At 39.2% G+C, this 17,935-nt stretch overlaps 1 protein-coding gene across 28 annotated transcripts in view; it reads left to right on the top strand.

Annotated features, from left to right (window-relative positions):
* The window catches only part of LIMCH1 (LIM and calponin homology domains 1), a 321,073-nt gene that overhangs the window by 221,336 nt on the left and 81,802 nt on the right, over positions 1 to 17,935 (top strand). For all 28 annotated transcript variants that reach the window (XM_073237696.1, XM_037002554.2, XM_073237698.1 and 25 more), the window contains 3 exons: positions 8,517 to 8,623; positions 13,688 to 13,718; positions 15,706 to 15,816. In XM_073237696.1, the coding sequence (XP_073093797.1) occupies positions 8,517 to 8,623; positions 13,688 to 13,718; positions 15,706 to 15,816 (249 nt within the window). The remainder of the gene's footprint in view (positions 1 to 8,516; positions 8,624 to 13,687; positions 13,719 to 15,705; positions 15,817 to 17,935) is intronic.

Genomic DNA, 17,935 nt, shown 5'->3' with positions numbered 1-17,935 from the left:
TAACACCAGCGATCTGGGAGAGGTAGGGAAGCTCCAGGACAAGCCATGTTTCTCCTTAACAGAAGCTGTCCTAAAAGAAGCCATCAGCCAACATGTGCTTGACCCACTGTAACTTACCTCATCATATCTTCTCTGCTAAACTTTCAAAAGCATCTGTTTGCATTTCCTTTATTGTTATTATTCCACACTCACTTTTTAACTTTCTACAACCTGATTTTTACCCTATCATTCCACTGAAATTCTCCCCAAAGTCAGTAATGTCCTTCTAATCAGAAAACCCATTCATTAATGACTTAGCAATTTTATTCTAATAGAAAATTTATAATGGAAAACATTTGTTATGCTAAACACTGTTCTATTCTAAACACTTTACATATATTTTCTTAACTCCACATAGCAGCCCTGGGGTATTATGAGTATCCCCATTTCAATGGTCATTCATTCATTCCATGCATATTTATTGAATGTTTACTTATTATATACCAGAGATTGTTCTAGATAATATCTAGGCAAGAAAAAGAACAGTGCAGAGGCCCTGGCAGGGATCTACTTGGTTTGGCTGAGGACCTGCAAGGAGTTGTGCCTGGCTGCAGGAAGAGGGAGAGTGGCTGGGGTCAGAGAGGCGGCGGGCAGCATCTCCTGCAGAGCCTTTGAGCCATTCTATGAACTTTGGACTTTTAGAAGAGAAAGCTGAGGCGGAAGCCAGGTAAGCAACTTGCCCCAGGTCACGCATACAGCAAGTGGCCAAGCTGGGGTCCTGGATGTAATGCCGCAGCATTTGGCAATGAACATGTGATGCCCCCTCAACAATGCTCTCATATGGCTGCCCTGGCGGCCTCGCCTGGCTCCCCTTCTGCTCCCTCTGGCTTCTCCTTGGGCACAGGGGCTCTCCCTCCTCTCACCATCCTTTTGGTCCCTTGTTCTGTCTGAACTCTCCTGGGCAATATCCTGCTCTCCTTACTTCCCCTCTGTGCACGTCCTGGTGGTGTCCACACCTGCATATTCCTCCAGGGCCTCACTTCAGAGCTCCAGACCCAAGAATAAGCTCCCAATGAGCTGTGGCTCCTTGAATAGAGAATGTTCCATTTATCATAAATCTCCCCTTCTTCTGTTCCATAGGATAGTTTCGATTGCTAAAAAACCTAGCTGAACACCTCGGCATCAGCCCCAGTCCCCTCCTCCTCCTCATTCTCTACTCCCAAATCCACTCAACTGCCACGCCAACGAGGAGTGCTCGCATCCTTGCCCTCTTTTCTGCTCTTTCTGCTTTGGGTGAGTTCAGACCTTCCACATCTCTCTCTGAGCTCCTGTAATTATCTCTTAAATGGACCTTCTCCTCCACCCAGTGGATCGCTCCCACAGTCACCCAACGTGTTCCCTGAACATAAAGGTCGAATCCAGGATGCCTTCTGTCCTGGTCAGCTGGCCTTCATTCCCCACTGCCTAGGAAACAGCCTGCATGCCTGGCAGGGTTCACACCATCTACTCAAGCTTACCTCTCATAACTTTCTTACCCTCCCCAACTTTTCTTCTCTCCCTGCCACCCGCTAGGCTTCTGCTCATTTCCCATCCATAAAATTTTTTCTTCTCCTGCAAGGAAGCAGCCACCTTCTGGGTCAAACCTCCCCAGAACTCACCCAGGCAAAGCAAGCAGCTCTAGCCTCTCAGTGGAAGGCCTGGTATCCTCATTAAGGGCTCCCCACAAACACAAAGTCACTGAAAGTCTGGCGAGTGCTGATTGCCCCTGGGCATCGGCCAATTACCGGGGCTTGACTGGAAACTGTGCAGGCTGGGAGAGGAACCGTGAAAGCACAGCAAGCACAGGAAATCCCCAAATTCTATTAATTGTGGAGTAAGTTCCTGGAGATATTTTGGTAATGTGTTCCTTGAGTTCTAAATTTCATAATTGCACTTCTGTTGAAGGGAGTTTGTTTGCTTCAAATGTAGAAACCCTAATAAGGACCGTATTTTAAAAAATACACATACATAGAACAGAAAAGTAACAGTGTTAGTTATGATTTTCCACAAAGATCTAAGTCTGCTCTGATATACTTGCAGATCTTTCTGAGATAACCTGACCTTATTAAGATTTTTAAAAGCAAATATTTATCATAGAAAATAATAAATTCACCAGCTGTAATCCTCCTTTACATTTATTTCCACCTAATGTTTTCATTTATAGAAACTGAAAACCATACGGATGCTTGATATATATATTGCATTCTAAATACCTCGCAGTAGGTGTCTTGGTTCATTTGCAACCCAAATGAGCATTACCTTCATGTTCTGTGAATTCCAAATCCACTATTTCCCTATTGGCTATAAAGGAAAAAAGCCAAGAATACTGAGCAGAGAAGGGGGTGCTTCTCACTGTTTGGTTTTTGGAGAACCACTAAATGCTGGTGCCTTCCTCAGAAACAGAAAGCTGCGTGCTATTTCCCAGTGGATCAGGGAACAAGAGAAACCCCTTTCCAGTTGGAAATGACAGCTGGAGAAGGCCAAGATAGCAAGTGGGTCCTTGTCTTCTGAAGATGAGAGGGAGAAAGGCCTGGCTGAGGCAGTGACGTGTGTCACTGCTTTCACTGGACTGAACTGCGGGCCCACCTTTCTCCCCGCCGACTCCTGCCCCTGCTCCCCATGGTACGGCCGTGGGCTGAGGAAGCCTTTCCCATGGCCTCTGGAATCTTCCATCTGACTACAGCCAAGGGGGAGGTGTGCTTGGGATTTTTGAATACACTTTCCTACTGATGGGTTGTTCTGCTCAAAGGTCAGGTTCCATAATAATTAGTATTCCTTCTCTGGCACATTTTGGATTAAGTAGGTTTTTCTGGCCTGAGCTTGGAACCACCATGCAAAGATTATTTCTGTGAGATAACTGCTAATGATGACTTACAAGCAGCTGTCTTACACATGGACTTTTGGTACGGAGCTTGCACCTAAGCCTGAGACTGCCTGTCTAAAAGTGCCAAGTTGGCAGTTAATAAAAGTAACTAAACAGCAACAGAAGCTACTTTTTTTTTTCCCTCTTACCATCTTCCATGTAACTGGCAAGGGCTTTCAATACACACGGTGTCTGTTTTTCATGAATGGATAAATTGTTCTTCATCTCACCTTCCATGGTTCTTTCTTAACCTGAATAACAAGAATGTCATAATAACTTTCACTTAATGAGTGCCCAGAAGGTAGTAAACACTAGGCTGTGTTCTTAATATATATTTTCTGTAATTCTGATATCCCTATGAGGTTGCTGGCATCCCCTACTTTACAGATTAAAAATTCAAGGATCAGAAAATTTAGGAACTGTGCCCAAGGCCACATAGCTGTTAAGTGGATAAGGCTGGGATTTTCATTGACATCCTCCTGACTCCAAGGCTATAATGCTGTGTTCTTTCTCTCATCTCCATTGTCTAAATTGAAGCCAGACCTCTGTTTATATGTGTCTTAAACAAATCCAGCTATTTAATGGATCATGAAAATCAATCTTGAAGATAAGATACTTTTGTTGTAAGTCCTTATTATGTCATCTAGTAGAAGGTCAGCTCCATGAGATAAGGACATTTGTGGGGTTTTTTCATTCTTCTAAGTACCTAGTATGTGGTACATAACCTATTTTAAATATTCAGTGAGTACCTACTATATGCCAGGGACACTGCTAAACTCTGAGGGTAGAGACGGGCCTGGGTCTTCCTTTATCTTGCTTTTGGAGCAAGAATCAAGGGAGTGAAGCACAAGGACCTTTCAGAGAAGAGGCTGCAAGGAGGGTAGAGAGCCCAGGCCTCAAGCCCAGGCCCCTGGGGAATGTCTTCATACACAGGGCAGGCCCACAGATTAATGAAATGGGAAACCGCTGGGCCAAGCACAAGGAGGAGTTAATGCCTGGTGGTTACAAAACGGCAGTATAAATACCTGTATTAATATTAGTCTGACACAAAATAGACTCTTTTAGGAACTTAATGTCATGCATCTGTGTTGAATGAGACTCATGCAACAGTACTTCCCAGTTAGCCAGAAAGACTCTCTCTCCAGCAGGAGCACTTGAGCTCAGAGACTTTGCAATAGTTATGTCTGAGGTGACTGTTAACGTTTTCCTTAAATTTTTTGAAATTGGTTTTGCCAGTGAAGTCATAACCCTATGTGGTAGAGTATATTTCTTAAAATTTAAAAGCCCTTTCTCCAAAGCTTTTTTTGAAAATTTTCATATGTACAGAGAAGCTGAGAGACAGGAGTAGTGACTCCCTGCATCCCATTCACCTGGAACAGGGCTGGTGGACTGCAGCCTGCGGGCCAGATCTAGCCCAAGGTCCCCTTTTGTAAATAAAGTGTATAGAAACATGACAGTCCCATTCTGTATTGTCTGGCTACAGCAGCAGAGTGGGTATCAGAGTGGATATTGACAGAGACCACCACAGGCCCATAAGTCATATTTACTCTCTGGGTTTTACAGGAAAAGTATGCCGATCACTGATCTAGATTCACCAGCTGTTACTCTTTTACCATATTGGCTTTATCTCTTTCTCCAGGTCAGGCAGGCATTTTCTCTCTCTCTCATATGCGTGTGTGTGTACACGCACACACATTTTTTTCTTAAAGTATCTGAAATTAGATTACAGATACTGTGATAATTGGTCCCTGAATAATTCACATGTTCACTTAAAAATAAAGGCTCAGTGTCTCACATCACTGTCATCCTCATCATGGTGCTCAAGACGATTAATTAACACTCATTCAGTAACACTGTCCAACATCCAGTCCATATTTAAATTAGACTTTAGGAGCCGTATTTACTTCTCCTTTTTGAACCAAGGATCCAAGCAGAGGTCATAAATTACATTTGGTTATCATGTCTCTTTAATCTCTAACTTTGTGTTTGCAGGACATTGATTTCTTTTGAAGAGCCCCTTATAAACTTCTGAGGGCTTACTAAGTCTTGCTGGGTTTGTAGTGCTACATTAGTAAAAGCTAAATAGACTGGTCATTGTCTTCTACTTCTTATTTAGGATTGAGATGCTGTTTTACTGCTTAGTTTCTGAAGCTAAAATGCAAAGACGTGAGTTTTGCTTGGAATTACAAATGTGGAAAAATCTCAGTGTGAAGAGCGAGGCAGAAGGGAATTTGCAGGATGCCTTTTATGTAATTAAATGCACAGCCGTTCCTGCCTGCTCCGATTGCTGCCCCTGTTAGCTCTTGGCTGGGGGGTTCTTCCTTCTGGCTTTTCTCCTGACTGGGGTCTGGCTCCCCTCCAGCATCATTAGGTTGCAGCAAAGAGCTGGAAGGAGACCTGCCATTCTTTAAATCTTCCAGCTCAAGTGGTTTAGCCTGGCTGGCAACACAGTGCTGTTGTGTTTGCAGCCCGGGTGTTGAATATAGCATGGAGCTCAAGAGCACATCCGGAATGCGCATGGAAAGAGCACCTCCTGGCTGCTCTTGAGAATCTGAGGCCACAGTCACGTGCCTCATAGCACAATATGGTGGCCACAGGTTTGGTCCTTTGATTGTGGTCCCAGATGATTTCTAGAGAGTACGAGGACCCATCCTTTGCTTTCCTCTGGGCAAGAAGCCCTCAGCTTCTAGGCCAACTACAGAGTTGCATTCCCTATAAAAGATTCACATGAACATCTACAAAACTCTGGAGATGGGAGGAAAAACAGAAAAACTTCAAGTAGAAATTTGAACATTTCAAAGCAAGCAAAGTAATTAAATGTGAAACTGGGATCCATATGGATGACTTTAGACTATGACCAACTCATTGTCAGTAGGGAGAAGTCTAGGGAATGCCACATGTCATGTGAATGATGGCACATCTTGTTTGCTGAAAAAATCCAGGGACACAGGAAAGAAAACCTGGGATGAACCACCCTCCATGGGGAAAGAGTGAGATTGTAGTATCTCCTTAGTAGTCTCCCTGTTTCCCAGCTTGTTCCTCTTAAGCCCTCCCTTCTCACTATCTACCTCCCCCTAGGCTGCCCCCAACAATCTACATCTGCTACATTCATGTCTCAGATTAAAGCCCCTCAGCAAGTTCCACAACCTGCCCTCCAGGGCCGTTCGTGACCCGATCATGACTCCATAGCATCATCTTCCTTTGGTGCCATCCTCAGACTTGATGCTTAAGTTCCTCTTACATGCCATGTTGTTTTGTGCCTCCATCCTTTGCTGGCTGTGTGACCTTGGGCAAGGTGTTTACTGTTCTGTGCCTCAGATTGCTCATCTGTAAAATGAGGATGATAGTGGTACCTAGCTCATAAGGTTGGACAGGGGTTAAATGAGTTATATGTAAAGCTCTTAGAAGAATGTTTGACATATAATAAGGGTTATAGAAAATTTAGCAGTTTATTGCTGTTGCTCTTATTTTTTTGAGCCTGGGAGTATTAATTATTTGTTGCTTCAAAAAAAAATTACTACCAACTTAAAGTCTTAAATCAATACCCATTTATTAACTTGGTTTCTGTAGCTCAGAAGTATGGATGTAGCGGACCGAGTTCTTTGCACAGAACCTCATAGGGCTGAAATTAAGGTGTTGGCAGGGGCTGAGGTCCTACAGAGCTTCTTCCAAGCCTCTTCCAAGCTCATGTGGCTTTTGACAGAATTATTCTCCCTGCAGCTGTAGAACTCATGCACCAGAAACTCTGACTTCACTTTCTTTTAAATGCTTCTCTGATTACGTTAGGCCCACTCAAATGATCTTTCCTTGGCTTAACTCAAAGCCAACTGGTTCATAGTATAATCCCAGAGTGATACCGGTATATCCCATTTGCAGATTGCATTCTCACTTAAAGGGAGGGGATTATTCAGGGTGTGTACACCAGGGGGTGAGGGTCTTGGGGTCATCTTAGAATCTTGCCTACAGACTGGCTAGTGGGGAAATGCTATGCTTTTTGTATGCTTTGTTGAACTGGATGATTCAGTAACCACTGCCATCATTCCAGATTTTTGTAGCATTGTGCTTACAGATGGATTCATAGTAATCTGGCTCTTGGAGCCAACCTTTATCATTCCTCTCCTATAGTTTTTACTAACTGCTGGGGCCAGTTGGCTTGTCAGAAATCTTCTGGGAAGAGAACAATTACAGACTTGTAACTGATGAACCTGATGCTAATACCCAGAAGTTCCAGAAGGATGACCCACAAGTGCAATCCTTTCCAGAGCCATTTGTTTGTTCTTAAGGACTCCCAACAGATGGACAGAGCACTTTTTTTTTTTTGAGAGGGCATCTCTCATATTTATTGATCAAATGGTTGTTAACAACAATAAAATTCTGTATAGGGGGGTCAATGCACAATCATTAATCAATCCCAAGCCTAATTCTCAACAGTCTCCAATCTTCTGAAGCATAACGAACAAGTTCTTACATGGTGAACAAGTTCTTACATAGTAAATAAGTTCTTACATGGTGAACAGTGCAAGGGCAGTCATCACAGAAACTTTCAATTTTGATCACACATCATGAACTATAAACAATCAAGTCAGATATGATTATTTGTTTAATTTTTATACTTGATTTATATGTGAATCCCACATGTCTCCCTTATTATTATTATTATTATTTTTTTAATAAAATGCTGAAGTGGTAGGTAGATGCAAGATAAAGGTAGAAAACATAATTTAGTGCTGTAAGAGGGCAAATGTAGATGATCAGGTCTGTGCCTATAGACTAAGTATTAATCCAAGCTAGACAAGGGCAGCAAAACATCCACGGATGCAGAAGATTTCTCTCAAAACAGGGGGGGTGAGGTTCTAAGCCTCACCTCTGTTGATCCCCAATTTCTCACCTGTTGGCCCCCCTGCGACTGTGCCTGTCTTAGGTTGTTCCTCCCTTGAGGAATCTTACCCGTCTGGACAGAGCACTTTTTAATTGTCGATTGTGTCTGTTACCCTGCCAGTTCAAAGTAAATTTGTACTTGCTAGAGAAAGTTTTCATTGAGGAGGGTCTTTTGCATTATTTTCAAGAGCTTTCTTTGTCCCTCTTTTTTCCCTTCCCAGTTAAGTCTAGATTTTTTCCCATTTAATTCAGTTTATAGTGCATCAATGTATTATCAGTGAAAACCTGCTGATGAAAAATATGTTTTAGAAGATCACTAAAAAGGAAAACTTGTTGAATATGACTTTTGAATGGCAAAACCAATTTTTTAAAATATCAATTTGCAACCAAACTCTAGGCAATAAGACACAGATATAACTTTGAAGCAATAAGGAATACCTTGCTTTTGAAAATTATTCCCCCCAAAATGCAAAGTTCTGCTTTTCAGTGATTTTTTACTTGCAGTTTTATACAAATGTGTTAAGGTAGGGGAAAAAAATGAATTTGGCATGGCTGTGGGTTTAAAATTTTGAAGTATTTGTTTACTCTGGCCTATTCTAACAAAGTGTGACTTCATCTAATGAGCCATGATTTAGACCTGACTCTTGGTGCCTTAATAACTGACGCCCCTCCAGTAATTTGGACTATTGAAGAGGAAGGGCTGGTTATAAAGGTAATGTAAAATAATATAGACTTGGATTTCTTTTCTTCCTTCCAGGACAATATCATCTTATTCTTGAGAGGTTGTAAAGAGCTTGGCCTTAAGGAATCTCAACTCTTCGACCCTAGTGACCTGCAGGATACATCCAACAGAGTAACAGTCAAGTAAGTAATGCATGATTTATGTTTAAGGGAAACCCATTTATAGTTTGATTTGCAGTTCAGTGATGACATTGCAAGGCCTAAGAGGCAGAGAGTTGGGCATGCCTAATAAAATTAAAATGTGAAGGTAAAGTCTTTAAAACCAGACGCATTGTGTAGCTTTGTGTATAGTTTTCATTCTGACAAAACATAATTTTTTGAAATGCAAAAATCATACATATAGAGTTAGACTAGTAAAGAGGAGGAAAATGTTAGGTGAAATTTAACAGAGGGATAGGCAAGAGAGCAATATGCACAGAATCTCTGTGTGTTTGACAAAAAAGTTCTTATTGGCTCCAGTTGGGCATTTGAATAGGCTCTTGGAAGACTTCAAACTTGGTAAACAGATCTGAGCTCCGTTTTTTATGCATAGAGGGCAATAGATTATGGTGAAATCTCTTCTTCATTTACATTTGTAACTGTTCTCTCATATCTGTCAGTGACCCGTTCTTTGTAGATGGATTATTGGCCATTTCACTATTGTTGACTGTATCCTCACTAAGCCATGTTTGGGCAAAGATTTCTTAGGAAAGAATGTCATAGTAAAAGAAAAGGCAATGTGCTTCTCTATAAAGGAATAGCTTGTGACCAGGATAATGAGGAAACAGGTTGTCATAAAACAGCAGAGATACAACTTCGCTGTAGTTTAGAAGTCCTTTAGGCTTGACAAATTTTATACAAAACATTTTCCGCTTCAGTCAAACAATACTTGGCATAACTATGCCTTAATAATAAGCTTAATTACTAGATAGGGTGTGTGGATTGGCTACACTTCTCCTTTTGATGACTTTTGGGACATTTTTTTCTTCATTTATTTTTTTATTGAGGTATAATTGACATACAATATGAGTTTCAGGTGTCAACATGATTCGAAGTTTGTACATATTGCAAAATGATCACCACAATAAGTATAGTTAACACCTGTCCCCATACATAGTTACAGAAATTTTTTTCTTATGATGAGAAGTTTTAAGATCTACTCTGTTACAGATATTCAATCCAGTATTATTAACTATAGTCACCATGCTGTATATTACATCCCCATGACTTAGAGTTCTTACTTTTCATGTATTAGCCCAAAATATTAGTCTCTCAGCTTTTGCAGGGCTGGCTTCTTAGGCATGTGACCTGTGCAATCATATAGGACCCCATGCTTAGTAGGGCCCCACACTTGCTTTAATGCTGTGCTCTTACTGTCTTGAAGTTCTTAATTTTTGAACAAGGAGTCCCACAAATTACATTACCAGTACTTTTGTGTCATCTTTGTCACAGAAGAACACATAAGGCAAAGGAGTCAAAATTCAGAGATTCCTATTTTGTACTATTAGCTGATGTTGATTTTTTTTAATGATGGGGAAAAATAATTGGGAAAAAGTGGAAACTACTGAATGAAAGCAAATTAGTAGTTTATATTGGATTTTATGATTCATGACTGGAAATGAGAGTCAGTCATGATTGATTACACAAAATCACTTCTTGTCAGTGTGCCTTTCTTCAATATTTCTCATGGAAGAATAACAATAAAAATTATGATATTTGAATATGGAAACCACCATAAACCTCATTTTAGTCATCACATGCTCCATTTATTACTGCACCCAAATCCAGCCTCTATAAATCATTATTCACTTTAGGAAATTATTTCAGGTTCTGCCTCCTCTCACATACCTAGTTTCACCTGGGTGGCAAGTGACCAGAAACAATAGCAGCATATATAACATCATAATAATTAGTCACACACACATATCGCCTGGAGGGTGAAGGAAAGTTCCCTTGAATGGTGTTGGCAGCTGTATTCCCCTTCTTCTTCTTTTTTTAAATTTTTTTGAGAGCTACTTTAAATCAATATTAAACCAGGAGAATTCTGAGACTGGTTTTAGAAATGCAGGATTCATATCACCTTTGTTGCTTATCTACAAAAAAATTGGGCATCAGGATGTTTGGGGACTAGTTGTAGGTGTGCTACTTCCTAGGTCTGTAATCCTAGGCATGTTCCCTTGCTTCAGTAGGGCCATGTCTTCATCTATAAGATGGTTGGACAGAATGTTGTCCCACATATGATGCTAGACAACAGCTTGCTCAGTGTTCAGCTTACTGTTGCTCTGCTCATATCTGGGAAATGGGTCAACAAACTCCTAAACAGAGACTTAAATTCAAAGGCACAGAACTCAACATTTAGGGGGAAGAGTCTTAGACCAATGGCACACAGACACAGACCCTTCTCTGTTACTTTACCATCTTCCTCTTCTCCAATCCTTTTCATTCCTTTTTATCTCTCTATGGTCTTCTCTCTGTCTTCTGTTCCCTGTGCTTCCCTTCCCTTCTTTATCTTGTCTCTCCATCTATCTCCCCTTTGGCCTTCCTTCTTCTCATTTTCTTCCTTTTTCAGTTTTTCCTCCACTTGAGAATTATTTTCTTTAGACAATACTGTTCCATCACCTTCCCCTATGAGTCCATAAATTTTCATTCATTCATTGGACAAATATTTACTGAGTAGCTACTATGTGTCAGATACTTTCCAGCCACCAGAGAACCAAAATAAACAAGATTGACAACATACCCTGTTCACATGGAATTTATACCCAGTGTCAAGAAATGAGAAATAAGTAACTAAAAAAGATAACAGCAGGGAGTGGTAAGTGCTGAGAAGAAAATAAGATAGATGATATGAAAGATCATCACCTCACAATATATGCATATATCAAATTATTATGTTACATGCCTTAAACTTATACAATATTATGTGTCAATTACATCTCAATAAACTCAATAAAATAAACATCTCAAGATAGTGACCAGTCCAGAGGTGATCAAGCAGAGCCTCTCTAAAGAAGTGGCATTTCAACTGAGGGCTGAGGGCCGAGACCTGAATGAAAAGAAGAACTGGCCATGTGAAGATCTATAGGGCATTCAAGGCTGAAGAGCAAGTAGAAATGATGGGGAAGAGAAATAGTCTTGATGTCTAAAAATAAAAAGTATCTGCTGTGGCAGAAAAATAATAAGCAAAGTGAAGTGTGGTGAGAAGGGCCATCCACAACAGTGTAGGATTTTGAAGTTGAAATAATGATGGAGAAACAATTTCATGTATAAATATCTAGAAGAACATAAGGGATTTTATATTAAAGTTATGCCATAAATTCATTTATGGTACTTAGAAATTCATTTCTAGTTTTAGTGAGGGGTGGGGCATGGAATGAGCTATCTGCTTGACAACTTTTCCATAAATGATGCTGGCTTAATTTGACACTGTCCAAGGGCATTTGCAAGACAAGTAGATTTCATAGCTGTGGTAGATTAGAGTAGAACTGCTATATTTCTCTGCTTTCCCCTCTGAGTTGAGTAGAACATTAGCAGAGATAGAAAACACCCCATTAACACCAATTAAGGCATAGGCAGTAAGGTATAGGGATAGATCCACAGAGGAAATTTAGATGCTTTTCTGAAATTGTTTTTTTAAAAATACTCTTTAGTTTAGCTTTTATTTTCTGTCACTTTTCTTACTTTTTTTTTTTCTTGAAAAGTAACCTGAGTAGACTAAAAAGAAAAAAGAAAAAAAGAGGGAAAACCTGCGAATGATTACTGCCTGTGTAATTTAGTGAGCTCTACCTGTAATGGATGCCAGACAACCTTGAGGGCAGTGAAAGCACAATGTAGGAGGGCAGGCAGCAAGTATCATTCCAGGGAATCAAAGCAATTGGATGGAAAATGAGGAAAAGCTTGGGACTGCTCTTGAATATGTCTCCAAAAAATCTGAAAACGTTTTCACGTAATCAGTTGTAATGTGGAAGTCATTCAACAAATAATCCTACTGTGTGCCAAGCATGACTTTTTAGAACTGGATCACAATTTTAGTCCATGATCTTTTATTTTCAATGCAGAAAAACTTTTATGTTCCCTTTTGTTAACTTGTTTTTATTAAAATTTTAAATCTTTTCTGGATTCTTTTGTTTTCATCTGTTTCTTTCCTGTAAATTAGGGGGAAAAAAAGAAATCCTAGCAAATATCTAAGCAGATGATGACATATCATTTTTTTTCCTTTAAAAGGGGGGAACATGGAAGCATTATCTTAATCATATCCAGACTGAACCAATGCTTCTTTCAATTCGAGTCCATGTTGATGGTTTTATCTTCCTAGTATATACTACATTGTTTTCTATTCTCTCAAATATCAATTGACTTAAAATTTTGCACCTTTTAATTATGTACTTTGGGTTAGAATATGCAGCAGTGAAGTCACTGGGGTCTAAGTCCTTGAAGGAATTCTTGATTGGTTTATATAATAGAATTACAGTCTCTCTACCCCACAGGCAATTACTGTGGAAAAAAGAAATATAGTGGTTTTCATAGTATTTGTTGACACATTAAGGAAACATTGGAATAATTTTGTAAAAATTTTTATGTTTCACTGTTTATAGAGAGGGCCACCAACTAGCTTTTTTTGTTTATAGTTTGAGAATAAACATTGATGCATTTTTAAGAATGCACATGTGTATATTTGAACATAACATGCATATTTTCCTGCTTCTGGCTAGTTCCCTACACTAATTTATGTCCATAGCAGAAAAGAACAAATATTTAGATAGTATTGCCTCTTCTACATATATTTTCAGGTCTATTTTAATTAAGGTTATAGACCTTTGTTGAAAATACTTGTATGAAGGAGATTTTGGAATGCAGTCAGATTTGACAGTGTTCTATAATCAAGGCAAAATTTTAACAGTTAAGCTTTGAGAATACAAATATAAGCAGTCCCAGTTTTAAATGGAATTCTTCATTTTCCAGATGTTAGAAAGATATTCATCTTTTCATGGTACACTATGAAAATTTAATCCCACCTTGTCCTTCAACGTTTTGTTTTCTAAGTAATTTTATTTAGTTCCTGAGATCACTAATCAGAGACCTTAAAAATTATATATTCTGTGAATTTTATTCTGTTAGCTTCAAGTACATCTTAGAGGTGTTAAATGGATAATCACACTGAAGAAACTGCTATTCTGATCATATTTTCTTTTCCTTTTCCTTAATTAGGAACCTTGATTATAGTAGGAAGCTGAAAAATGTAAGTGTTTTAACTTCACTTTTCAAACTTTTTTCTTCTAACTTCTAAGTGTAAATTTAGTTCATAAGTTCAATGCTTCTTATATGCCTCGCTAGAAAGAATCCTTAGAAACAAGTATATGTGTCTCTGATGGAATAATTAATGACTGTAATAGAAATAAAAATGATGGATTGGTATGGGGTTTTCTCTTTAATTGGATAAGGGCTCATTTTAGAAATAAACAAATAAAAGCTTGTGTTCTGTTTGTAATTTGGTTTCTTAAACACCAAATGATCCGTGTTAGCACTAACAGTAGTTCCTTTCCATTGGTAGGTACAGGTGGGATTATTAAATCAGGTAGTTGGGCAAATTGTTTTAGGAAAAGATCAGCATAATATGAATAATGTTGACTGTCATGGGCCTATACTTTTTGTAACTTTTTTTTCCTTTTAACCTTTTGAGTTGTTATTAGTACTATACCAAATCAACTTTCTGGAGTTATATCTAATTTTTGAATAGCAAGTATGTTAGTGCTCTTTTATTTTAAGTTTAAACTGAAGAATGTAAGGAATGACTTTCTATATATAAAATTGAAAATTTGCTGTGATCCCACTCTTTAAAAAAATTTCCAGGGTGCTATGATATTTTTTTCACATTCTCATTCTTCTTTTGCTTTCTTTAAAAAATGAGGGATATATGTCATTTTTCATCATACAATTTTAAACAAATCAGAAAACCCATAATCTAAAACACAACACAGCTCTAACTTCCATTCTCCTATTATACCTTTCCAAATCCTTATACTCTTAGCACACATTAGTTATTTTATGGTCCTAGTTAATGTCCTACAATTTGGAATTGTCTATCCCCTGGAAATTTATTTATAAGCAAATAGTTTTAAAAAAAAGACTTTCTGGAAGTTTTGAAGAATTCCTGAAGTAAAATTTTCCCACAGAGGTAGGGAACCGAATCATACATAGCATCGATGTACGTAACCATATTTTGGGCCTGTTGCCGTCTGGAACCATGTCCACATATCACATTGTCCAAAGCACTTTCTGGCATAGCAAGTGAAGGGAGCTACAGTAAGTCCTTCCCAGCCTGGTTGTAGCAATAAGACCAAATGTGAAAATAAAATAATATTATTAGCTTTTCCTTAGGCTTCAGATTCTAAAAATTCAGTTTTAAGGAGCTTATCTTTAGCCAACCCCTGCTTAGTTTTATGGGAAAGTCAATGTAGAGAGCATTTGTTTTTGTGGACTGTTTCTTTGGGAAGACAAAAGAAATTCACTTAAGGCTATAGCTTCAGACCATTGAATATTCATAGATGATCTTAAACATCCAAGGTTGTGTAATTGGCAGTAATCTTGTCCATGCTACAAATTTCCCATCTCAGATTAACAGGACTCTAACTGTACCCCAAGGCTAGCTATCTCTAGGTCGTAATCTTCATTGCATTCTTTTCTCCTGACTTTAATTAGATATATTGTGTTGGTCTTGTCCTGGGAACCTCTAATTGACCTTTATCACTCTTTTGGGATTTTTGGCATTGGTCTTAGTAGAACCTCTGTGCCCATAAGTAGAAGCTGTAGGCCTTTAAAAGCACCTCTTTCAAAAGGAATTAACGACCTGTTTCATTGATCATCTGGGTAAAGACTCCAGAGTTTCTGAAAAATTTTACTTCTTAGTTCTGAAACCTTCATTACATGAAAATAATCTTGGAGGATTTATTTTTTCTCCTTTCTGTGTTATAGATCACTTTCTCACACCAAGCGTTTCTTAAAACTGGAGTCTTACTACTGAATCATGTTTGTGTTGACTGGTATAGCACCGGGGTCTTATTAAAATGAGATTACATTTAATGGATGTCTCATGGATGGTGGTTTTTGTAAATCATTGTTGCAGTTTCTCCTTCCTGCTTTCCTGTTAGTGGAGCATTATTGATTCCTTAGTTTAAAAGTAATTCTTGGAAATTTCCCCTACTCTCATGTATGGTTTTGTTTCACAGGTATTAGTTACCATTTACTGGCTGGGAAAAGCAGCTAATAGCTGTGCATCCTACAGCGGTACAACACTGAACCTGAAGGAATTCGAAGGCTTGCTGGCCCAGATGAGAAAGGTAACGTGGCTTTTCTTCTTTACCCCATGTAATTTAGAAAACGTGGCAAAGTGACACATTTGCTTGTTTTTAAGATCATTACAGTTTCATATGGTAGAACTGCACCAGTCAAAGATGCCATGTGCTCAAGGAAATGACCATCTGTCTTCCCAATGACATCTTTGCCTTGTGCATCCCACACCTACCTGAATGTGTCTCCCCTTCAGCAAATTCAGTTTGTCAGTATGTGACTTTGAATGCCAAAGAGCTCGGTGCTTGTTTTCTTGGGGGAAGAATGCCTGAATCAAACAGGACAGTATCATACAGAAATGGAGCCTTGCTCTGCATTTGTCCTGAAGGCCAGTGTGCTTACTCGTCAGGGCCTTCTTGTGGGTGAGGTAGTGTTAGCCAAATGCTTGCCTGGGCATCCATCCTGGACATGCTCTGACAAGTTAGAAGCATTCTATTCTGAGATGTACATTTCATGGCCATTTTAGTTGAATGACCTGGAAATTTGGAAAACATCTTTTATATTCAAAACTTTATTTGATAACGGGAAGACTCACCTAAGGTGGGAATTTGTCAGAGGAATCGTGGTATGTTTTCTGTGTGCCTGCCGGTGTGTTCCTTTTTCAGCATTACACAAGCTTGTCCAAGGTGTTAGGAGGTAGCATTACCCTGGGGCAGCCCCACCTAACCAGTCTTAGTGAATAGGTGAGTCTCATCCGCAGCATCCATGGAGTTGGGATAAGGCCCATATTGCAGTGCAAATATTTAAGGCCTTGCTCTTCTCATTTCTCTAACATGCAAACTAAATCCACTTAAGGAGACCTCATTGAGAGACATTTCCATGCTTCACAATTTTTCTTTTAATACCAAAAGCAAGAATTTGCTCCAACTTTCTGATAATTTATTCTTCTTTCCTTAAATTAAAGCTAATAGTCCTAGTAATTCCCTGCGTTTGGCTAGAGCCAGTCTGGCTCACATATTTTACAAATGGGCAGAGTTTTCATATTGGACATCACACATATAAACAAAGTCCTTTAAACTAAATTCCTTTAAAAAGAAAATAAACACACCCACTCAATCAAACACTTCGCTTCTTATCCATAGCTCTTCAATTTTTCATCTAATTCTCTCCTTAGAGAAGGTACAAAGCAATTTGTAAATTTGGGAAATTTACATGTTAATTTTTTCATATTAAATTGGGACTTGAATAATGATAGACGGGTCATTGTTTTAAGACTATTTAAAAGTTCTGCCTCACAGATCTCCCGCTGCATTCTCTGGGAATCTGTTATTCTCATCATTGTTATTTCTTACCACTAGTCCAGCTCCCCTATAGCCTGAGCAGGTATTAGTTTCTTCCACTTGCCTAGCTTCCCTTTTTGTGGAGACAGCTCTACTACTTCAGTTTCCTTCAAATGACCTGTTGTTGTTAACAGCCATTACCTTTTTAGTGAACATAAACAGTGTCACAGCACAGGAGGGAATAGTTAGTATCCCTGGGCAAGGCATGACAGCGGCATTCCCTTATCTCTACATAGAGAGGAATTGGCCTGAACTTCACAGATCAACCCAACACATGGAAATATTAGCTGATCTAGGATGCACATTATTTCATTTTAACAGGTAGGACTGGCTTCAGTTGGGAAATGCAGAAAACTCAAATACTGGATTAAACTAGATAGGATTTTATTTTAAATGTACCCAAATGAAGTCTGGACATGAGCAGTCCAGGGCTAGTGATCATTAGGGACCCCAGCTCCTCCTGTCTTTTTGCTCCACCATCCTCAACCCATGGTTTCCCACTGGCTGGGCCAAGAGAGCTGCTCAAGCTTTAGTCTGAATTTGAGTCAGGAGAAAGTAGGGGTGAAGGGAAGAAGGGCTTATGCCTTCCCTATAAAAACACTTCTAGAAGTCAGACACTACACCTCCACTCACATCCTATTACTAAACACGGTCACACATCCCCACCTCACTGCAAGGAAGGACTTGGGAAAAGTAGACTTTATTTCAGCTACCAACTGTATTTTCACTGGAGAAAAAATGCAGAACAGATATTGAGGGACAACTAGAATCTCTTCTGCATAGTTACAGGCTGAAAAAATTTGAAGTTAAATTTTTTTCTTTTGCAAAG

This window comes from Manis javanica, chromosome 5, assembly GCF_040802235.1.
Source record: "Manis javanica isolate MJ-LG chromosome 5, MJ_LKY, whole genome shotgun sequence".
In the NCBI taxonomy this organism is placed as follows: Eukaryota; Metazoa; Chordata; class Mammalia; order Pholidota; family Manidae; genus Manis; species Manis javanica.
This window is presented reverse-complemented; position numbering and strand designations above follow the sequence as displayed.